Source organism: Haemaphysalis longicornis, unplaced genomic scaffold, assembly GCF_048455015.1.
Source record: "Haemaphysalis longicornis isolate Haplotype H1 unplaced genomic scaffold, Haemaphysalis longicornis Haplotype H1 scaffold_5, whole genome shotgun sequence".
NCBI classification, from domain to species: Eukaryota; Metazoa; Arthropoda; class Arachnida; order Ixodida; family Ixodidae; genus Haemaphysalis; species Haemaphysalis longicornis.
The window spans coordinates 110,058,360-110,077,901 of record NW_027526385.1 but is presented as its reverse complement, the minus strand read 5'-3'; the positions used below and the strand labels follow the sequence as shown (position 1 = coordinate 110,077,901).

The window sequence follows — 19,542 nt, the reverse complement described above, 5'->3', positions numbered from 1 at the left end:
ATTTTTTGTGCAACATCGAACCTACGGCTTGTGCAACAGCTCCGCTCTTAATATAACCAGCCGCACTGCTGAAAAATCAGAAAGTGGAGAGTGACGCGGGTATACGGTGCCCTTACTTTGGGCCGTCATTTATTTCTTGCTCCGGAGCAACCAAAATAATGTCGACGATTACGAGGACGTTTCAGGGCGTTGCCTCTGATGGCTACAGAAAAAGAGGAGAACGCGGAGAATCAGGGGGCGCCACGTAGCTTCACAGCATTGTGTTTCAATTCATTGTGATAGGCAGTCCACCATTCTTGCATTTTGTTTCAGAATACTTTCTTCAACACGCCTCCCACCGTGGTTAAAAGTCTCACGTCGCCAACCGCTATATGGAGCTCAGCACCAACTAAATTTGACGCTGCTTGGCACGTGGTTGAGCTGAACATTCTGGATAGGTCACGTTATTTCTGAGTTACAGTCGTAACAAAGATTATGCCTTAAAACGACCCAACATTTGGATGTTTCTCGACATCTTCACTCAACAACACTATACTCAGAAGCCCTAAACTCCCCGTCATTTAACCCAGCGGTATAAACCAGCGCGACATGATGCGATCGCGTTTTACATCATGAGGTAAAGCTGAGACGCCCCCGTAGTTTTCTGTTTGCTTAGAAGCTGGACGAAAAACAGGCTGAATTTGTTAATTTTAGCCGCAGTGACCCTGGTGAGCATATTGCTCAAGAACACGTAGACAAACAGAGAAGGAAAGCGACTTCTAAAGGACAATTCCTGTCAAGCAGTGACACGACGAATAGTCGTTTGAAGCACTTAGCTTGAACGTGGACGCGCATGCTGTGTTTTTTCTGAGGGCTATTGTTTGAAAGCACTGCCTGTTTGTAGACCTTTAAGCAAAAAATTACAATATTTCGGGCCGGAGGGGTAGAAAAGCCCAGAGGTTTCCCCGCACCTACATTCAGTGGGCAGAAATTATGTGGGGCCCGGTGGTTCTCGTTGCCTTGTGCTTCGTAGTGCATGTGGACAATGTCAGTGCCTACGGGAAAGCCTTCTTTCGATCTTCCTCCCTTCATTTGAAAATTCTACACACCAACGACATTCACTCGCACATGCGTGAAAGCGACGAGTGGGGCATGGAATGCAGGGACACGCTGCGTGACCGACGGGGTTGTTTTGGGGGTGTCGCTAGGATAGCCCTAAAGGTGAGTGGGAATATGATTTCAGGTTAAACTAAAACTTAGTATTTGAGATATGTCTATTTTACGGTTGGTGAGTACTCGATGAGGTGGTTTAAGCCCCAAAAACGACGGACACGTGAAAGGCCTGCGAAACTAGACATGAAAGGACACATAAAGTTAGGGCTTCTCCTGTCGCCTGTCATGTGTTCGTCTTTTTTGTGCTTTAACCATGTGATCGACCACATAGCGGTGTTTCCTGAATACTCGAACTCACATCGCACGTACGGCTCTCAATAGTTACACTGAGTGTTTCGTCTGTAGTAGAGGAGTGTTTCTCAATGTTTGTTCTCGATATGGTAAATGTTAACGCTCAGCCTTTTCTAAGCACAGTTTCTTTGCAGTTGCGTAGTTTTTTTATACTTGAAGGCAACTATCGCATCCATGCAGCTTGTGAAAGTCGCTTTTGCCTTGCTCTTCTTTCGCTGGTGTTTACTTGCTCAATACGGGGTGTATATTAAACCGGTATCACGAAGAGATCAAGCAGCGCAAGCATGCATGCGGGAAGATATCGACCGATGACAATTGCAGGCATACAGCAACATTCGCGCCAGCTTGTGCGCTTTTTCGCCAACACAAATGATTATAGAGAAACCAACTAACTAGAAGCAAGCGAATATCTACATGTAGCTTATGCCTCCACATTTTAAAAAGCTGCTGTAATATGTGAAAAAAATTTCAAACCTCCCAGAACTACCAAGTCACTTTAGGAGACCTGTTAAAACTGGCAGCGTATTCCTTTTATTGTATATTCATGGCCTCTCAAGAATTTATTTCGACGTGCTCTCTTTTCCTTAATACGTCGAATTAGATAAAGGAATGTGTCAGCCAAACAGAAACCATCTCGGCTCATCAGGACAGGGTTAAACCCCTTTCCTACCAAACAATATTGGCGTGTTCTCCATACGAGAGAAGGCGAAAACGTGGACTCATCTTGAAGTAGTTTATGAAAGGCGGGCGCGACCTCATCCCGGTGACAAATTAAAAAAGCAAACAAATGTTGATGTCTGGTTCACCGTGCCATTTAGTGACAAAGATATTACACGGTTTATTATTTGGCTGTGCTTCCCGAATACACAGAAATCCATACTAATTTACGGTAATTATTTCTAACCGTTGTGATCAAAACCAACCAGCTGTGAAAAAGTTGCTACATCAATCCACCTCTTAGTATTTTCTCACCTGGCTTGAAGAGCGTGCTCACGCCTACGCTTTGCAACAGTACTTTGGACGCCTTCATTCTTTAATTTAAGCTTACGAATAAGCTCACTGAACGCCCAACCGCCCTTGAAGTTCTTTGATAATACTTCCCCCTTTTTACCCAGAATTACGGATGGCCAATATATAATCACGCCATAAACGGCCCAGAGATCTCCCACATAGGGGTGTACCTGGCGTACCAGATGCAGCTTCCTGCAAACCCTATTCAGACCGAGCTTAATCCATCTGAAAACGTTTGCATATTCATAACTATTTGCACTACCGGCCATCAAAGATATTGTGGTTCCTGTGCATTAAGAGTTTATTATATGAGCGAAAAACAACACAGTATAAAACTAGGCAAAGCAGTATGCTATTTGCAAGTCCTTTAACTGTTCACAGCAGTCTGTATTATCTCTCAAACTGCTTGTCATACACTTATTGCTAAACGGCCTATGTTACGATTTACTGTTACCAGATATTTTATTTCTGTATACCACAACCAAAAGCATGCCAGAAAACTTCCCTGCGGAATTTGGGACGAAACCAGGTTGTGTTCAAATTTAGCGAGAAACTACAAAAACGAGAACAGTGCCTTTTCCGTCTTATAGCTGTAGGCACCGGTAGAATATGCTCCTGACATAATCCGTAAGCCTAAAACAAAGCTGCAAGAGAAGTAGTTAACTAACATCGACGCCCATAGTACATGTTCTATTTCAGAAAGCAAGACAGAGAATTAACAAGATTGTGTTGTTTTTCTCGCAATTTCAGGTTAGGGAATTGAAGCGAAGGCACAAGAACACCTTGTTTTTAAACGCAGGAGGTTTCTTCCAAGGGACATTATGGTACTCAGTATTAAGGCACAAAATTGTATCATATGCAATGAGTAGGATGGGTTACGACGCCATAGTAAGTACTTCTTTTTGATCATTCTTTCTGGTGCATGCTTGTTGTTTTAATTTGATTCTACACAAAAATACGTGTGTTACCTTCAGTTCTAAGAACTGCCGTTGGGAAATAGGTACCCTGAAACGCCTGCAGCATTTCTTTTTTGTAGACACGCCCTGAATAAATAGAACTGGGGACTGTTGTCTGGGAGGTACCTGGCTGCCTCAGTAAAAGTTGGAATGGCAGGTTTAGCAATGAACAGTTCTGGCAGAGGCTCTGTAGAGGCAATTTCACTTGAAACAAAGGCTGAAACTTCACATGCCTAAAACCACAAGGGTAAATGTTTTACCTTTGAATACGCGTAAAAAGTGTGCCATTTGAAAGTGCCAAAATATACCACGTAATCCTGCTGCAAAACTTCCTCGTATATTTTACAAGGATACTCCTGTTATTACATCCCAGAATGGTAAAGCTTTAGTTGGTTGACCGGTATTTATTTGCACATTGATTTATGTCAGTGTACTGCTAGCCATAACGGTCTCAGCTGGGCCATTCGGTATTTAGTGCCGAAGAGTCGTCGCTTTTCTGTGGTCACATATTACTGACAGAAAACATGACGTCATGTGACACCCTTCATTTTCGAAGAGAACAAATGTTGACAAGCGAAAACTTAGCCTCATATTCGAGGATGCGCACCTAGCAATTGCTGTATCTGCAACAGGAATCGAGGATCAACGTTGTCGCACGCTTTAAAAACAAAGTGGAATTTTAAGTGTCAGTTGTCCTAATTTTTCCATGGGGGGTAACTCTAAAATGAACGCGATGATTAAGCATGCCTCACAAGAAAATTCGCTATGGAAATAACTCGAAACGAGTGAGGAACGCGTGGCGAAATGTGCATTCCGGGAAATGATAGAAAATAACTGTGGTGTTGTAATACAAGAAACGGTGTTACAGATGTTTCACTGTTTTGAAGGCATTGTGTTGCTTATTTTGAAGTACGTGTTCTACAGTATCCCTGGCATTCATGGTACACTATCCTTTTTAGCGATCATTCTGTGAGGTTGGCATTTAATTCTTGCTCCGTGCCGTTATGGTTCAGTCGCGATCACGCCTCAGCATCGCAATCACAAAGCATCGCAATATTCATTCGAGAGAGCATCAATCCGCGAGAAGTGTTGTTTGTAATGTTTTGACCTGGCGTTGGTTCATTAAGATCTCTTTGTAATAAAATAAAAAGACGAAATGAAATACGATTTTGGCCAGACATGTTCTGTGAATGAGTATTAGCAGGCGGACTATCTATAAATAAACTGGATTACTAGGGATCGTCAAAGAAGGAAGGGAAGACATCAAACTCCACTGAGAAATGAACTAAGAAAATTCAAAGAAAATAATTTGCCATTGGAGTGTCTGTAAATTATTGTGAAGGGCCTTCACACTGAAGTGACCACAAAACGCTTTGGTTATGACGATTAGCATGATAAGGCACACCACTAAAACTTTGGCGTGCACAACAAAACAAAGAAGCAACGAAATAAAACATTTTGTCGCAGAAGTTTCTTCACCTAACCTAAATCGCTGAGTCTCAAGCATAATTCTCTAATTCTCCCTCATAGTTTAAGGCGGGATCCGGGCTTTCTTGAATGTTCAAGGTGCCGACCTATAAAGGCGATTGCTTTGCCTGCTTGACGGCCAATAGCGTGTCTTTTCCTCGGTGCGACCGCTGTCAGAGTCGGCTGTATGAAATGTTCGGCTCTTAAGAAGGAGTATTCGAAACAAAAAGGCTGCTCAATGGAATTGATAAAGAAGGTAAGGACGAGTTGCTGACAACATCGTAAACTCAACTTCGAACTGGTTCCTCAAGACACGCACGTTTGGCATGCGAGAGAAAATATTGGAATGGTATTTTCATGGTGCCTTCCATGGCAGTTTTGGTAACACGGGGTGTTCAAGGTAAAATATTCGGGTTTTATAGGCCCTCCATTCACTACTTTGCTTATAACGATGCTCTATTTTATCCCAAGGAGCCTCTCTGCTTTCTCTTCTCAAAGGAACCTTAGGTGAATGTCCCTTGGCATACATTTAAGCATTGATCTTTCATTTAGCATTCATCTTTCGTAAAATGTTTGTGTTCGTGTACAGTCGCCAGCAAAAGTTTGCGGGATGTGCAGCGCGTGGCCGAGTGGCGCAAAACTGCATTTCTCCGCCATTTGCAGCCAGCGGGCGCCCGGTCGAGGCTCGAGGAACTGGCGTTATAGGAAAGGGCCTCTCTGATCCCTCGCATTCCCGCGATATGCTTTCGATATTCGCGCCAGCCACTGTGGCACCGCGTGACCATCGCCGTCGTTCTGCTATCACTGGTGCAACAAAACACGTCGCCCGCGGCCGCCGTCATTGAACAAATCTTATCTTCCCCGAGGCACTGCTGGTTGAGCACGCATTATATTCCAATTTTTAACCTGAGCACCGATAAACTGTCAGCTGACCCAGAATTGCCATTCGCCTCTCATGCCTGTAGCTACCGCAATTGATGTTGGTGCGTGCTCTCGGACCATGGCGCCCCGCGCTCCGGAGGACCAAAGAAGGCATATCGCCCGCCTTACGTGCAGCTCTAAGTACGCAGTGACGCGAGTGCAAGTGGCAAATGGCAAGTGGTGAGAGCAAGTGGCAATAAATTACAAACTCAGATGAGTGCGAAGCACTTTTAAAGGCTTCCGCTATAACAGAAAACAAACTCAGAACTGTTGACTGCAGAGCAAATTCTCCAGTTCGTACGAAAAGGTTTTCCTATGAGGACTAGGGGGTGCACCAGTTGTAACAGGCGGAAGACACACGTAAGTTTAAGTGAAGAGAAATGGGAAAAAATTTAGAGCCCTTCCAGTCTGTGATGAAGGACGGTAAGCCGAACTGGGCGGAATCGAAGAAGGCCACGAAAGAAGCAGGTTGTGGGTAAGAGTTCCGCTTACTTCCTAGTTATTCAGGTGAATGGAAGCAATACGGACTAATGTTTTATTCTGTAGAACAAATTCTATACGGGGTTGAAACTGGCTCCCAAAACGCTGTAGTCGTCTGCGCGGCTAATTATCATACAATTTGTCCTGGAGTACTTCCAACAACAGGAGGATTACAGCCATTTTCTGTAACCATGCCTCCTCCTTTGAATGTCATGTATTTACAGCAGACGCGAATTCCCTATCGTTTACAGCTTCCATATAAACTCACTGTGGCAAGTAACTGTGATTCGGCGTAATGGTAACGCCATCCTCATGACCAATTTCGGTATGATGTTTTTGCATGACACCTACATTAGAGAGGAAAGTTTGCTTTGCCGCAATATTCCTCAAAGGTTTACTTTGCCGCGATATTAAATTTTGTTACAGACGCAGTTCCCTACAGGCAGCCTAAATAACCCCTGTGAAATAAATTTAGTCGTCGACCAATGCGTCACTTGGAAGATAAGATTTATTCAACGTTGCGCGCCCCGCAAACGGCGGCCGCGGGCGACGTGTTTTATTGCACCGGTGATAGCGGAACGACGGAGATGGTCACGCGGTGCCACAGCGGCTGCCGCGAATATCGAAAGCATGTCGCGGGCATGCCAGGGATCAGGGATGCCCCGTAACTAATAAAGGACAGGCATGCGGAAAGCGCACCTAGCACGCCAGTTCCTTGAGCCTTGACCTGCCGCCCGCTGCCTGCAGATGGCGCAGCAATGCAGTTTTGCGCCGCTCGGCCACGCGCTGCACATCCCGCAAAGTTTTTCTGGCGACTGTACGTGCGCATGGCAAGCTCTGGTGCAGATCTCACCAAGATGTTTTTATTGGTTGACAAATTTTGGGAAATAAGCATAACTTACCTGCTCGCAGGCGAAGATCCACAACCACTCAATGCTAATTTTTTCATTCTTGTATAAAAGAGCGCATAAAAACACGTAAACAAAAATATCTTAGTTGGATACTATTACGTGGAAGAAACGTGAAGAAGAGAAATGAGAGCAGGTTGGCTACTTCCAAATGCCGCCTGCACGCGCAAGCATTAAAATGAGGAACCAAGTCTGGGGGCTGTCCTGTAAAGAGCACGGTACCACAACAGTAAGACTGTTTACTCAGAGACTTGGCATGCCGCTTGCACATTGCTCCGGCCACAGCCTATATGTAGCAGTTTTAATGAACATGTTTATTAGTTTCTACACTTTGCTTCAGATGAGAATTTTTTATTTATTTAGACAATACTGCAGGCCATAATTAGGCACAATCAGGAGTGGAAAGATAAAAACATAGCATATCAGGCAAATGTAATTATACAATCTCTATCTTAGAAAACACCAACAAAGAATGGCAAACAACAGAAAAATTCTACATGTGAAAAAGCTGATCAATTGATGCATGCAGAATAGGCATAGTGAATACAGATTCAGGAAGACTGTCCCAATCGGATATTGTTCGCGGGAAAAATGAATATTTATGAGTGTTTGTGCGGGCGAACAGTGGGGTAAATTTAAAGGGGTGGTATTGCCTGGTTGGCCGGGAAGAAAGACAGGTCAGATATATTGATGGGTCAATGCGAAATTTGCGGTCCCGAAGGTCGGCAAGAAATTTTAATCGGTTGATTCTTCTTCGGGATTGTAGCGTTACAATTCCGTTGTTCTGCATTAGAGTGGTAGGGGAATTGTGTCTTTGATAACGGTTATAAATAAACAGAACAGCTTGTCGTTGAATTTGTTCGAGCTTGCCAATATCTTGCCAATATCTTGCCAATATCTGCAGCCGCAGCTTTGGCTGTGGCTGCAGAGTTTTTGAACTGAATTTGGCAAGGTTAGCAGAACTTTTGGACTGAATTTGGCATCAACTTAAGATAAAAATGGTGAAATTGTTATTGCATCGTGTCGAAGATTGTTGATGAAGAAAATTGAAAAGAAAATTGAAGGAAATAAAGAAAATTGTTATTGCATCGTGGAATTGCATCGTGTCCAAAATAATTGTTTAATGTTTGGTTTCTTCAACACAAATTCATCCTTACTTGCAGGGCCTGGGCAATAACGAATTTGATGATGGACCCCAGGAGCTCGCGCCTTTTGTGCGTGAAATGAAAAAATCCGGTGTCCCTGTGCTGGCCACCAACGTGGAAACGTCTCGCGACCCAATTTTCATGGGCATGGTATTGCCAAAATCTGAAGTGCTCATGATGTCGGGATTCAAAGTAGCTCTGTTGGCAGTTGTAACTAGGGATACCGAGACTATTGCGCAGCCGGGTAAGTTTATTTCTCAAGACTACTGCATAAACTTTTTGATTTTAAGTCACCTCTACGGACAGCGTTTTTTCTGAGGAACTAGGAGTTTACTGAGTAGTCAGAGCATAATCTTTTGCTTTCTAATAGATCCCTTCTTGCGGGTACAGGGATACGAATCTGATGTTATCTTGCACACAAAAACCCACGCTTTATCCAGCACATAGTATAAACAGGTATTTTTTTTTCAAAGACCTAACTTCTGCCATTTAAATTAATGTATTGTAACGAAAATTAATAGGCACTGAATCTTAGTTCCTTTTTAAGGCTGCAGTGGCCAGTTTAACCATGAATCATTATTGGGCTGTTTACGGAAACGTAATCATGTTTAGGTTATTAGCGCACCAGAACACTCCATGCGGTGATTGGTGATCAAGAGTGTTTCCTTAATAATTTTGTTCTTTGTAATGGCTATTTCTCGCCCTACATTGCGGTCATAAGCTACTTAGAAACCACTTGAGTATGTCAGCGCAATACTGCGGCGCTTTGTAGCTGCAGGACAACAAAGCGCAGCATATCTTTGATGTAGAAAAAAGAGACACACACCTTCGCTTTAACTTGTGAAAGTTTGAAAATAACCCCCAGCTGGCGTTCTTTTAATTGACGTTCAAAATATACCAAAACGCGTTACCTGGATGCAGTGCAGTGTTATTTTTTTCACGTTGAACCGTGTTGACCACATAAGGGAAAGTTTGCCTAGATATTATACAAGGGTAAAAGAATAACACTAAAAAAATTGAGCTACGTAACTGGTTTAGATGCAAACGAAAAAGGCCCCATATCTGGGCAATTTTCAAAATGGTATTTCAATTTGGGAATTTTTATTAAAAGAAATTCGCTCTGCGAGCTAAACGCGAATACCTTAAATAATTTGAAAGATCAAGCCATATACGTAAAAATAACTAGTGCGACAGTTGTAGTGCTTTTTGTTTTGCACTGGTAGAAGTTTCAGATTTTCCCCAAGCCACTCAACGCGCCAGTGGCCCGAGCCGGCTTTCGGTTTTTTTTTTGAGGAAGCGAACATTAAAAAAGACTTCAGATATGTTTTCCGTGTGCACAAGGAGCTATAAATAAAATTTTCGTCGAAACACACCTGTGGACCGGGTATGCCTGGTTATCCCTCACGAAATTACCATGCACGTGTTTGGTTCCTCGCGGCTACTAAACCCGTACCACTAGGGCCTTAGGGCGATACGGTGGTTAGGTTGCCAGTTTGGCAGCTTAAAGGTTCCGGGTGCGGTTCTCGGCACCTTCTAATCACATTTTTTCTTCTTGAGGCGGCCCTCCGAATACTTGCTCGTAAACTCCTTGCCTCCTCGCCACTATCCCTCACACTTCTTGGCCTAGTATTTTCACCCTGTCCACTTCGCCGACGATAATAATTTTCTGGTAACGCTCCACCGCGGAACTAGTAGCCTAAAAGGCTCTGCTGCGAATGCACCTCTTTTGCGTGATCTTAATTTCACAATTCCCCAGCTTTGTGCGAAATTACTGCAACTTCGCAGCGGCTGTGGTTCATCTCAGTGACTTTTTTTGGTTCACTTCTACCAATCCACACTCATAGCAACAGTATCCACAGCTTTTATTAAATTACAATCAAAATTAATTTTAGCAAGACTGTTACTTCATCCGCTTTGTCTTAGTAAGTGCGCATTACTCCTCAGAATGCCAACTTCGCATCCGATGCAGAAAGTGCACCTCCATATAACACGTAAATTTCCGGCGACAGCCAAAATAAAACTACCAGTTATTTTCCTACCATATGCGTGTACACGTACACTACACACGAACACGCACGCGCAGGAAGAGTTTTAACCTAGTATTTCGCAGACATTGGTGGCACGAGTCTGTAAATCCTTCGGAATGTTTTACACCAAACATGAATGGTCTTCCTGAAGCGTTGACAATTAAACTTGCGCTAAGGGAAACTAGCGCTGCGTGCTACTTCACGCTGGCTGTAATAAGAGAGTTTATTAGAAGTTCGTGCGTTTGCTTTTGCTCCAGTTGGGAGCTACGTCGAAGGGGAAAATTGCCGAAAACCATTTGAAATGATGATACTGTGAGGAACGGAAAGTAGTCTATATACGAGTATTAAATTGCTTGCCCCAGCTAAGATAAAACGGCATGCGTTTAGACCGCTTGAAACGGTTTTAGAAGAAACTTTAAGCTGCAGCATAGTAGGTGCCTTACGTGAACTTTGCTCCAGCTTTAATGCTCTCGGTGCATACAAGAAAATGTCGGATACTTTAATCTCTGTGGCGAAGTTAGCAGTAACATTTTAATGCGTACATTCTAGGCCACGCTGGCGTTAGCGAAGGGAAGGCAGCACGAATCAAGGCACGTAAATTTCGCGGGTCGCTCACAAAAAATACAGTTTATGATGTAATTATTTATGCTGCAGTGTGCGGTTGTCGGTACGGCCCGATCTGTGCCACTCACTCAGTCAAGTCGCCGGTGATGACGTTACCCTGACATAATTAGGTTATCGCTACGCCCTGATCTTTTGAGGTTTCCCACTCACAATCATTATTTTGTTGCATTTCAAGTCGATAGTAGAAAAGGTGAGGAATGGCGAGACCATCATTTCTTTGTCCGCCGTCCGACCGCCTTCCACTTTTTGGGGTTTCTTCCTTGAGGCACTTTTGGTTCCTTCACAAACAGCAAACGACGACAACTTACACTTTACATATGTTTTATTTCATTTAAAAATGTGTTTATTGGCACGAAATGGTAGCGTTCCAGGTGATGGTATTCAGGTAGACGCCGAAATGAATAGCCGGAGCTATGGTCAAGGGGCAGCCGTTGCGCGTTCTCCACGAGACCGGTGCTGTATCCCCACCGTGTTCACAGTCCCCATTCACTGCATACCCATTATTGCCAATGGCCACATACCATAGCACACCCACACTGGGCATAGTGCGTCCTTCGCAGTGTCTAATAGCATACTCTAAATAGGCTAATCTTTTGAACTATGCCTTAATTAAAATAAATGTATGATAATATCCATAAAAAAGTTAGCGAACTGCTGTTATTCTTACCAATTCCAATGTATATTTCAACTTCTGCTTTTTCCGATCACACGTTATCACAAAACTACAGTTGCTGCAAAATTATAAAAATAATTTTGGCATAGCTGAAAAGAGCCCAGCAGCCTGCTCCACTGTGGTCCTATATCAATACAGAAGCTTAGAACTGACAAGAGACGGAAAAAAACAATGCTTCAAACGAAAGAGCCACAACGAACTTTTTACCTGCGTTTGTTTTCTTTCCTGAAGTTTTCATAGATTATTTTGTATTAATGAAATGTCCGCGTTCGGGACTATGTAAACAGCATTACCCAAAGTAAGAGAAAGAATACTCGCCCCTTCCCTAAACGGAAAGGCAACCCCATGAAGTTGATGGTAAACCCGCAATCCACAACGGCAACTCAGGCCTTTACCGCCCGTTAGACCCCCTTCTGCGTGACAAACTTTGGTGTCTGCACGGCACTTACGATTCTGCTCACAAGCGCGTGCCCGGATAACCTCCTGCTCTTCGGCCGAACGAATCACCGCTGGCTTACCACTATACTGCGAATGTAATCAGGTCATCAACATCATCCCCACCCCTCCTTAACGTCAGCTTCACGGTATGGCGCTTAGCATGGAGATCTTCAACCGTACGAAGAACCCGTGGCCTTCCCATAGAACCGCGAACGTGAATTCATGCCATCATCGTCATGAAATTTTCTTAAGGAGAGTTTTTCTTTGTGGCAATTTAGCACGCAACACTTCGCCCGAAAGAATCACCGGTAGCCTACCCATAGATTTGCGAATTAGAATTTAGGCCATCAACATCCTCATATTCATCATTTCTCCTCAGTGGTCTCTACCGTATGAAATTTACCGTCGAGCTCTTCGGCTGAACGAAACACCCGTGGCCTACCCAGAGGCCTGCGGAAGTGAATTCAGGTTATCATCACAGCTCCTTAAGGTGGGCTTTACTGTGTGCCGTTTAGCATACCACTCATTGGCCGAACGAATAACTCCTGGTCTACTATAGATCAGCAAAAGTGAACTCATGCCATTATCCCCATCATGACATCTCCCTGAGGAGGGCTTTTGTGAATGGTGTTCAGCTTACAACCTTTTCCCCGAGAGAATCACCCTCAGCCAATTTATGGTCCTGCGAACGTGAATTTAGATCTCCATCTTCGTCGTGACCAGAGCTCCTCAAGGTGGTTATAGAGTTTAGCGTACATTTCTTCGGCCGAACGAATCACTCGTGTCCTACCCACAGACCTGCAAACGTGAATTCAAGCCATCATCATCAGAGCACCTGAAGTAGTTTTTTAGCGTATGACGTTTGCCATTGCCCTCTCCAGTCGAACGAATCAGCCGTGTACTACAACGACCTGCGCACGTGAATTCAGGTCATCATCGTCAGAGCTCATTAAGGTGGGCTTTACTGTATTGCGTTCAGCGTACACACTTCGCACGTTCAAGTTGGTTTTTTTCGAGCGTCGCTTGAAAACGTTACAGCGCTTGTTCTTACGTGTTTTCCGGGGATCGACGTTCATTTTCCTGTTAGTATTTGTGGAAACGTATGTTTGGCACAAAATTGTTTTGTTTTCATAAAAAGTGCACCAGCGTGCTGTATTTGTTATGATTTCGTGTAGCGCCAAAAAAACAACAGAGGACACAAGGAGGTGACGGGTTACACGAAGTCATGGATTACCGCTACCAACTAGCCCAAACCCAGACTCTAATAAGCTGTATTTTTTAACGTTCACCTAGATGAAAAAGGAACCCCAGGGATCTTCTGATAATACATCAGGCCACCTGAGGATAACAAGACGCTATATTTCCGGGCGGGCATAAGTGGGAAATAGCAGGGAAAACGTGTGGGTTCTGCTACAAAGTCTATGCGAGTGTCCCAGAATACTTCTTTTAATTTGCTCGGGTATGTCGAGGAATCAACGAAATATACACAAACCTTTTTTTTTCAGGTCGCGTGAAAATACTACCAGTGGCTGACAGCATCAACAAGGAGACATGGCGGTTGAAGCAACAGGGAGTAAAGATATTTATTCTTATCAGCCACCTTGGCTTCGACGCTGATAAGCGCTTGGCGGTGACTTGTCCTGACCTTGACGTTATTGTTGGTGGACATTCCCAAACATTCTTGTACACAGGTAAGCTTCGTCTAACCAACATTCCCCGAAAAAAGTGCTGAAATCATCGCTGTGACTGTGTAGTTCTATCAGAAACTCGGTTTATCCTTTTTCTAGTCCGCGAAAGAAAATTGACAGCTGTTTCAGACAAATGCTTTCACTTATGAACAAAAACGTGCCTCACTTTATTATTCTGCGCAAAGAGACGACCAAAGAGTTAGGAAGGCATTTACTAGTACTCACGCCACCAACCTAGCAAAAGATTTCTGAAATCGTTCTTTGCCGCTCATCTACAGGTTATTTCGGTACTTGGCATACTTTCTATAATTAACGTCGGTAGAACTGTACAGGGAAGAGAAGTATGACTTCAGAAACGAAAGTCTACAGCAATTTAAGGGCAGTGCTTCGTTTTCTGACGGTTTTTGAGGTTAGTGGAGATTGCTTGCCATCCAAAAACTTTATTTGGAAGCATATGGAAGATGGCGTAAGCGTGGTTCGCGGAAATAAAACAGAAGCGATTCTGAACATTGTACTAGAATGTGATTGTATCTATTAAATTCTAAATTGGGGAAGTATTTTCCAAGTCGAAGGCATATGGTTTAGAGGTGAGACGGCAACGCCAAGTTTCTACGCTGTAGGGGGACGAAAAGAGGCTTCGAATACTGGTGGAGAAAAGCAGAGAGGAGAATATAGACCACGATGGCTACCGCCTGTAATGGGCAAAATTTAATTTGGGCATGCCCCTAACAGCAGCGTTGAAATGAAAGATACGTGGATTTCTTGATGGAACTATACACGCCACCAACCCCCTACAAAGGAAATACCGGTAACAATCAATCAATCAACCAATCATCAAGCAATCAATAAATGCCTAACTTTATTATTGATAGAAACACACTGTTCAACTGGAAGACCGCCGTCCATTCACTCGGTTGTCTTGTTTACAGCTACAGCCGTCTATCTCTCGTGGCGTGGCTCTTGCAAGCTTGTCTCAAGTTCTGCTGGCCCTGGGTTGGAACCTCATTTACGAAGTTTTGGTTTAAACCAACTTTTACTGTTTTTTGCCCCATAACCTATATTATGTGCATCTGTACCCTACAGTACCCTTCATATTGTATGCCTTAGTGTGCTGTGGTTATGTCGACAATTTTTTGTCATTCACTTCCCCTTAATATCTGAAAACCAAGCCGCTAATCAGCACCACACGAATATTTTTTCAGGCCATTGGAAAAATGACCGCGGAGGAGTTATGATATGAACTTTAATCGTGCCATGGTTTGAGTTGGATTTGTGTTTGAATTAAATTTTATTTCCTAAGCGTTCGCATGCAACGAGAAGAAAAAGAACTGGGTAGATTTGATCGATTGTAGGGTTTAACGCGCCGACGCAACTCAGGCGATGAGGCGCGCCGTGGTGCAGGGCTCCGGATTAATTTTGACCACCTGGGGATTTTTAACCTGCACCAAAATCTCGTACTCACGGGTGTTTCTGCTTTTCGCCTGCATTAGACAGGCGGCCGCTGCAGCCGGCAATCGAACCCGTCTCCTCGTGCTCATGAGCCACTGTGCCACTGCGGCAGGTATAAAAAAACACTGGGTGGTCCCAAGGCAAAAACCACAGGCGAGGCGTCCCTCCTTCAGAGCTTGACCTGCAGAGATTGACCAAATAAAATGCCAGAATTTCAGGTGATTAGTTTTTATACGCATTACTTTCATCATCACCAGCCTATCTACGCCCACTGCAGGGTAAAAGCCTATCCCGTTAATCTCCAATTATCCCGGTCCTGTGCTAACTGCGACGCATTTATCCGCGCAAACTTCTTGATCTCACCTGCTCATCTAACTTTCTAACTTTCCGCCGCCCCCTTCCACGCTTGCCATGTTCAGGGATCCACTCTGTTGCCCTCAATGACCAACGGTTATCTTGCCTTCGCATTACATGCCCTGCCCACGTCCATTTCCACTTCTGAATTTCTACTATTATGTCCTTAACAAGGGTTCGTGCCCTGACCCACTCCGCTCTCTTCTTGTCCCTTAATGTCACACCTATCATCTTCCGTTCCATTTCTCGCTCAGTCCTCCTCGATTCAAATTGAACCCTCTTCATGAGCCTCCGAGTTTCTGCCCCGTAGGTGAGTATCGGTAAGATGCAGCTGTCATACCCTTTCTTCTTCAGGGACAATGGTGGGCTGCCATTCATTATCTGAGAATGCCTGCCGAATGCACTTCACCCCATTCTTATCTTTCTAATTATCTCTGTCTCATGGTTGGGATCCGGGGTCACAACTTGGCCTAAATAGATATATTCTCTTACCACTTCGACTGCCCCGCCACCTGTCTGAAACCGCTGTGCTCTACCGAGGTTATGGATCATTACTTTAGTTTTCGGAATATTAACTTTCAGGCCCACGGTTCTGCTATGGTTTTCCAGTGCGGTAAGCAAGCTTGGGAATTCGTCCCCGAGTTACTTAACAAGGCAACGTCATCAGCAAATCTGAGGTTACTTTGGTATTCTCCTTTAATCCTTACTCCCACCTGTTCCCAATGTAATGTTGTGAATACTTCTCGTAAACATGCTGCGAATACCACTGCAGACATTGTGTCTCCTTGTCTAACGCCCTTCCTTATAGGTATTTTACTGCTCTCCTTATGGAGGGCGATCGTAGCTGTTGACCAATTGTAGATATCCTCTAGTATTCTAACGTAATGCTCGTCTACACCATGATTCTGCGATGCCTCAACGACTGCTGATGTTTCGACCGAGTCAAATTCTTTCTCATAATCTATGAAGTCTATATTTGGGGGTTGTCAGGGCGTCATGAGGATAAGCGGTGCAGCGGTGGTGTAGAGGTAGAGTATCCGCCTCGCGTGCAGAAGAACCTTAGTTCGAATCCCGGTGCCGCACAATTCCCACCGGATTAAAAAATCCGTGTGTTGATGGAATGAGGTTTGGGCTGCGGCCTGATCCCGGTGACCACTGCCGGTAACGCACTCCTTCACCAGGGCAGGGTTGGCCACCCTGGTGTAGCAATGGCCAGAACCTCCCATGAATAACCATTACTTTATGGTTTCTCTAATTTATCTGAAGGCACGCTGTCCCGAGACGTTTATGCAGCCGAGCACGGTTCTCGGAAGCTGGTTTAAAAGGGGACCTAATGTGGCGCTTTTTAAAAGACACACGAGTTGTTTGGTCAGCTCCGGTAAATCTGTATGATTAATTTCAGTTTTCAATCACTGTATAAGTATCATAAATGGCGGTTTCGATCAACTGCGATGTACAGACCTTCCCTAACTGTATTCGAAAGAATTTCAACATGGTATACTTACAAATGTAAACTTCTTGAGTAGCCAAACACGTTCTGTCTAATACCGTATATGAATGTATAAGTTGATCGATTTGGCAAGCCTCTCAGTCGAAGTAACTAAAGAAGAAGGAAACGCTGCGACGGGAAAGGGAAGATGTCCACATTGAGAGGAAACATACGTACCACTTAAACGGCGCCAATGTAGTCCCTGCATCATTTCCATCCAAAGAAATAACGCCCTGCCTTTTAATGGCACCTATTGTACAAATTTTGATAGATATGATGTATAGGGAGATGTATTCTGAACCGTCTCGGTCAAATACAAGTGTGAAGCATGGTGGCAAACCCGACACAGGTGTATCAGTTCCGCAATTCCACTTCAATATTTTTCATTGATTGTATCACAACGAGTGATTACGTGTCGTAGAGTTTGTTTTTAATTCTTAGAAGAATTCCCGGCAAAGGTTGACAATGAATATGACACCAATAACGAAAAGCGCACGATCGAAGTACCTCTGGTTCATGTCTAATAAATAGCAAGGTGCGTGCGCGCATATCCTTTTGAATATCAATTTATGCTATTTTTACCATGTTTTCTAGGAACTCCACCGAGGCAGGAGGATAGGAAAAGAGTGGAAGGTGGCTACCCGTTTGTTGTTTCGAGAAGGTCCCGTCCAAGTTGCGTAGTTGTTCAAGGCTATCGCTATGGCAAATACCTTGGCCATGTTGAGCTTATGTTCAACCACAAAGGAGACCCAACGCACTGGCGAGGAGCACCCATTTTGCTTGATCAGAGAGTTGGGCAAGGTAAGCTTTCACCAATATTTTTATACCATACGATTCTGTACCCATGGCTACGTACACATATGCTCATTTGTAGGCGTGTACGCATGCACTTACGTCCCTGCATTGTATTCTGTTCCATCGTAACTGACATGATGATGACTCGCCTCTTGCTTACGTGAGCAAGAGTCCTTACCTTGACAAGAGTCCTCGTCAACTTCTTCCCCATCATTCTATTTAAGCCAGCTGCAGAACGAAGACATATTAAACAGATCTTTAAATACTACGCCCCTGCACTGCTCGAGTCCCATTCATTGCCCCAGATTTGAATTCTTCCCGCCTTGAAGTAAACCGGCTTCGCCCCCTTTTACTCCCTTCTCTCGGCAGCCGTTCTCGTAGCCATGATGGTCCACCGGTTATCTATTCGTCGCGCTACGTTGCCAGCTAACCCCATACCTTTTCTTGCTTTGAACTACATGCAGTTGTCAGTCATCGGCCTTTATATCCTAATGGGTTCCGGAACAGCGCGTGAAGTAGAGGTAACGGTCATAAGTAGTGGATCGTTGAACCATCATTAAAGGAATATTCCGCCACGTTCAGTTCTGATGGGCAATATTACAATCTCATGTAAGAAAAGGTAGACAAATTTCTCCTTTTTTCATAGGCCGGTATACTCATCATTATCATCATCATCATCATCAGCCTATCTACGCCCACTGCAGGGCAAAGGTCTCTCCCATTATTCTTCAATTACCTCTGTCCTGTGCCAACTGTGACCAATTTATCCCCGCAAACTTCTTGATCTCATCTGCCCATCTAACTTTCTGCCTCCCCCTGCAGCGCTTGCCTTCTCTAGGGATCTACTCTGTTACCCTTAATGACCAGAGGTTATCTTGCCTTCGCATTACATGCCCTACCCACGTCCATTTCTTTTTCTTAATCTCTACTAATATGTCCTTAACACGTGTTTGTACTATCATACCTTTATATTCGAAGTGACGCGAGCCAAACTAAACCTCAGTTTTCAAGTTCACTGGCGTGCCTTTGCGAAGGAAGCGCCTTTTCTACTATTGTTACAAAAAAAAAACATTCAGCTTAGGCAGCAACTAGGTCTAAAAACTGGTTTATCGCCAAAAAAACGGATATAACCTAGACTGTGGACTCTTCTTTCCGAAGTGTACTGTTGGGCGGCGTGGTAGTTCAGTGTAAGAAATAGCTACAGCGCGAATAAAAACAAGGACACAGAAAGACGACGGGACGAGCGCTCATCCCGTCGTCTTTCTGTGTCCTTGTTTCTATTCGCGCTGTAGCAATTTTCTTCTTCTTTCCGGTTACATAGTAAACAAAAAATGACAGCATAGTTAATCAGACATGACTACTAGAGACACGGGGAGACTCTATATCCTAGCGTCTGACCAATGTCTCTTTATTTCATCCTTGTCAGTTACGCTCGTGATCGTGTCTCCTAATGCTCCACATCAGACATCCCTACTTGGCGCCTTAACGTGCCCACAGGCCTACTGGCTATGTGAGAACAAAAATCGTGGAATAGATTTTTGGCTAGGTTTAAATAGGTCGTGTGAACGCGAAATGCAAAAACGTAGAACCAGCCATATTAGAAATATACGTTATTCTGAACGCTTCAGGTAGTTTAAATTTATTCAAATTTCGCACTAACCATGCCAAAAGCCA

At 44.1% G+C, this 19,542-nt stretch overlaps 1 protein-coding gene across 1 annotated transcript in view; it reads left to right on the top strand.

The window, feature by feature from the left end:
- Window positions 1–930: 930 nt before the first annotated feature.
- Window positions 931–19,542, top strand: part of LOC144138683 (protein 5NUC-like) — a 36,939-nt gene continuing 18,327 nt past the window's right edge. The window contains exons 1-5 of the mRNA XM_077671084.1: window positions 931–1,200; window positions 3,205–3,342; window positions 8,350–8,575; window positions 13,599–13,784; window positions 17,668–17,874. Of these exons, the coding sequence (XP_077527210.1) occupies window positions 973–1,200; window positions 3,205–3,342; window positions 8,350–8,575; window positions 13,599–13,784; window positions 17,668–17,874 (985 nt within the window). The 5' untranslated portion in view covers window positions 931–972. The remainder of the gene's footprint in view (window positions 1,201–3,204; window positions 3,343–8,349; window positions 8,576–13,598; window positions 13,785–17,667; window positions 17,875–19,542) is intronic.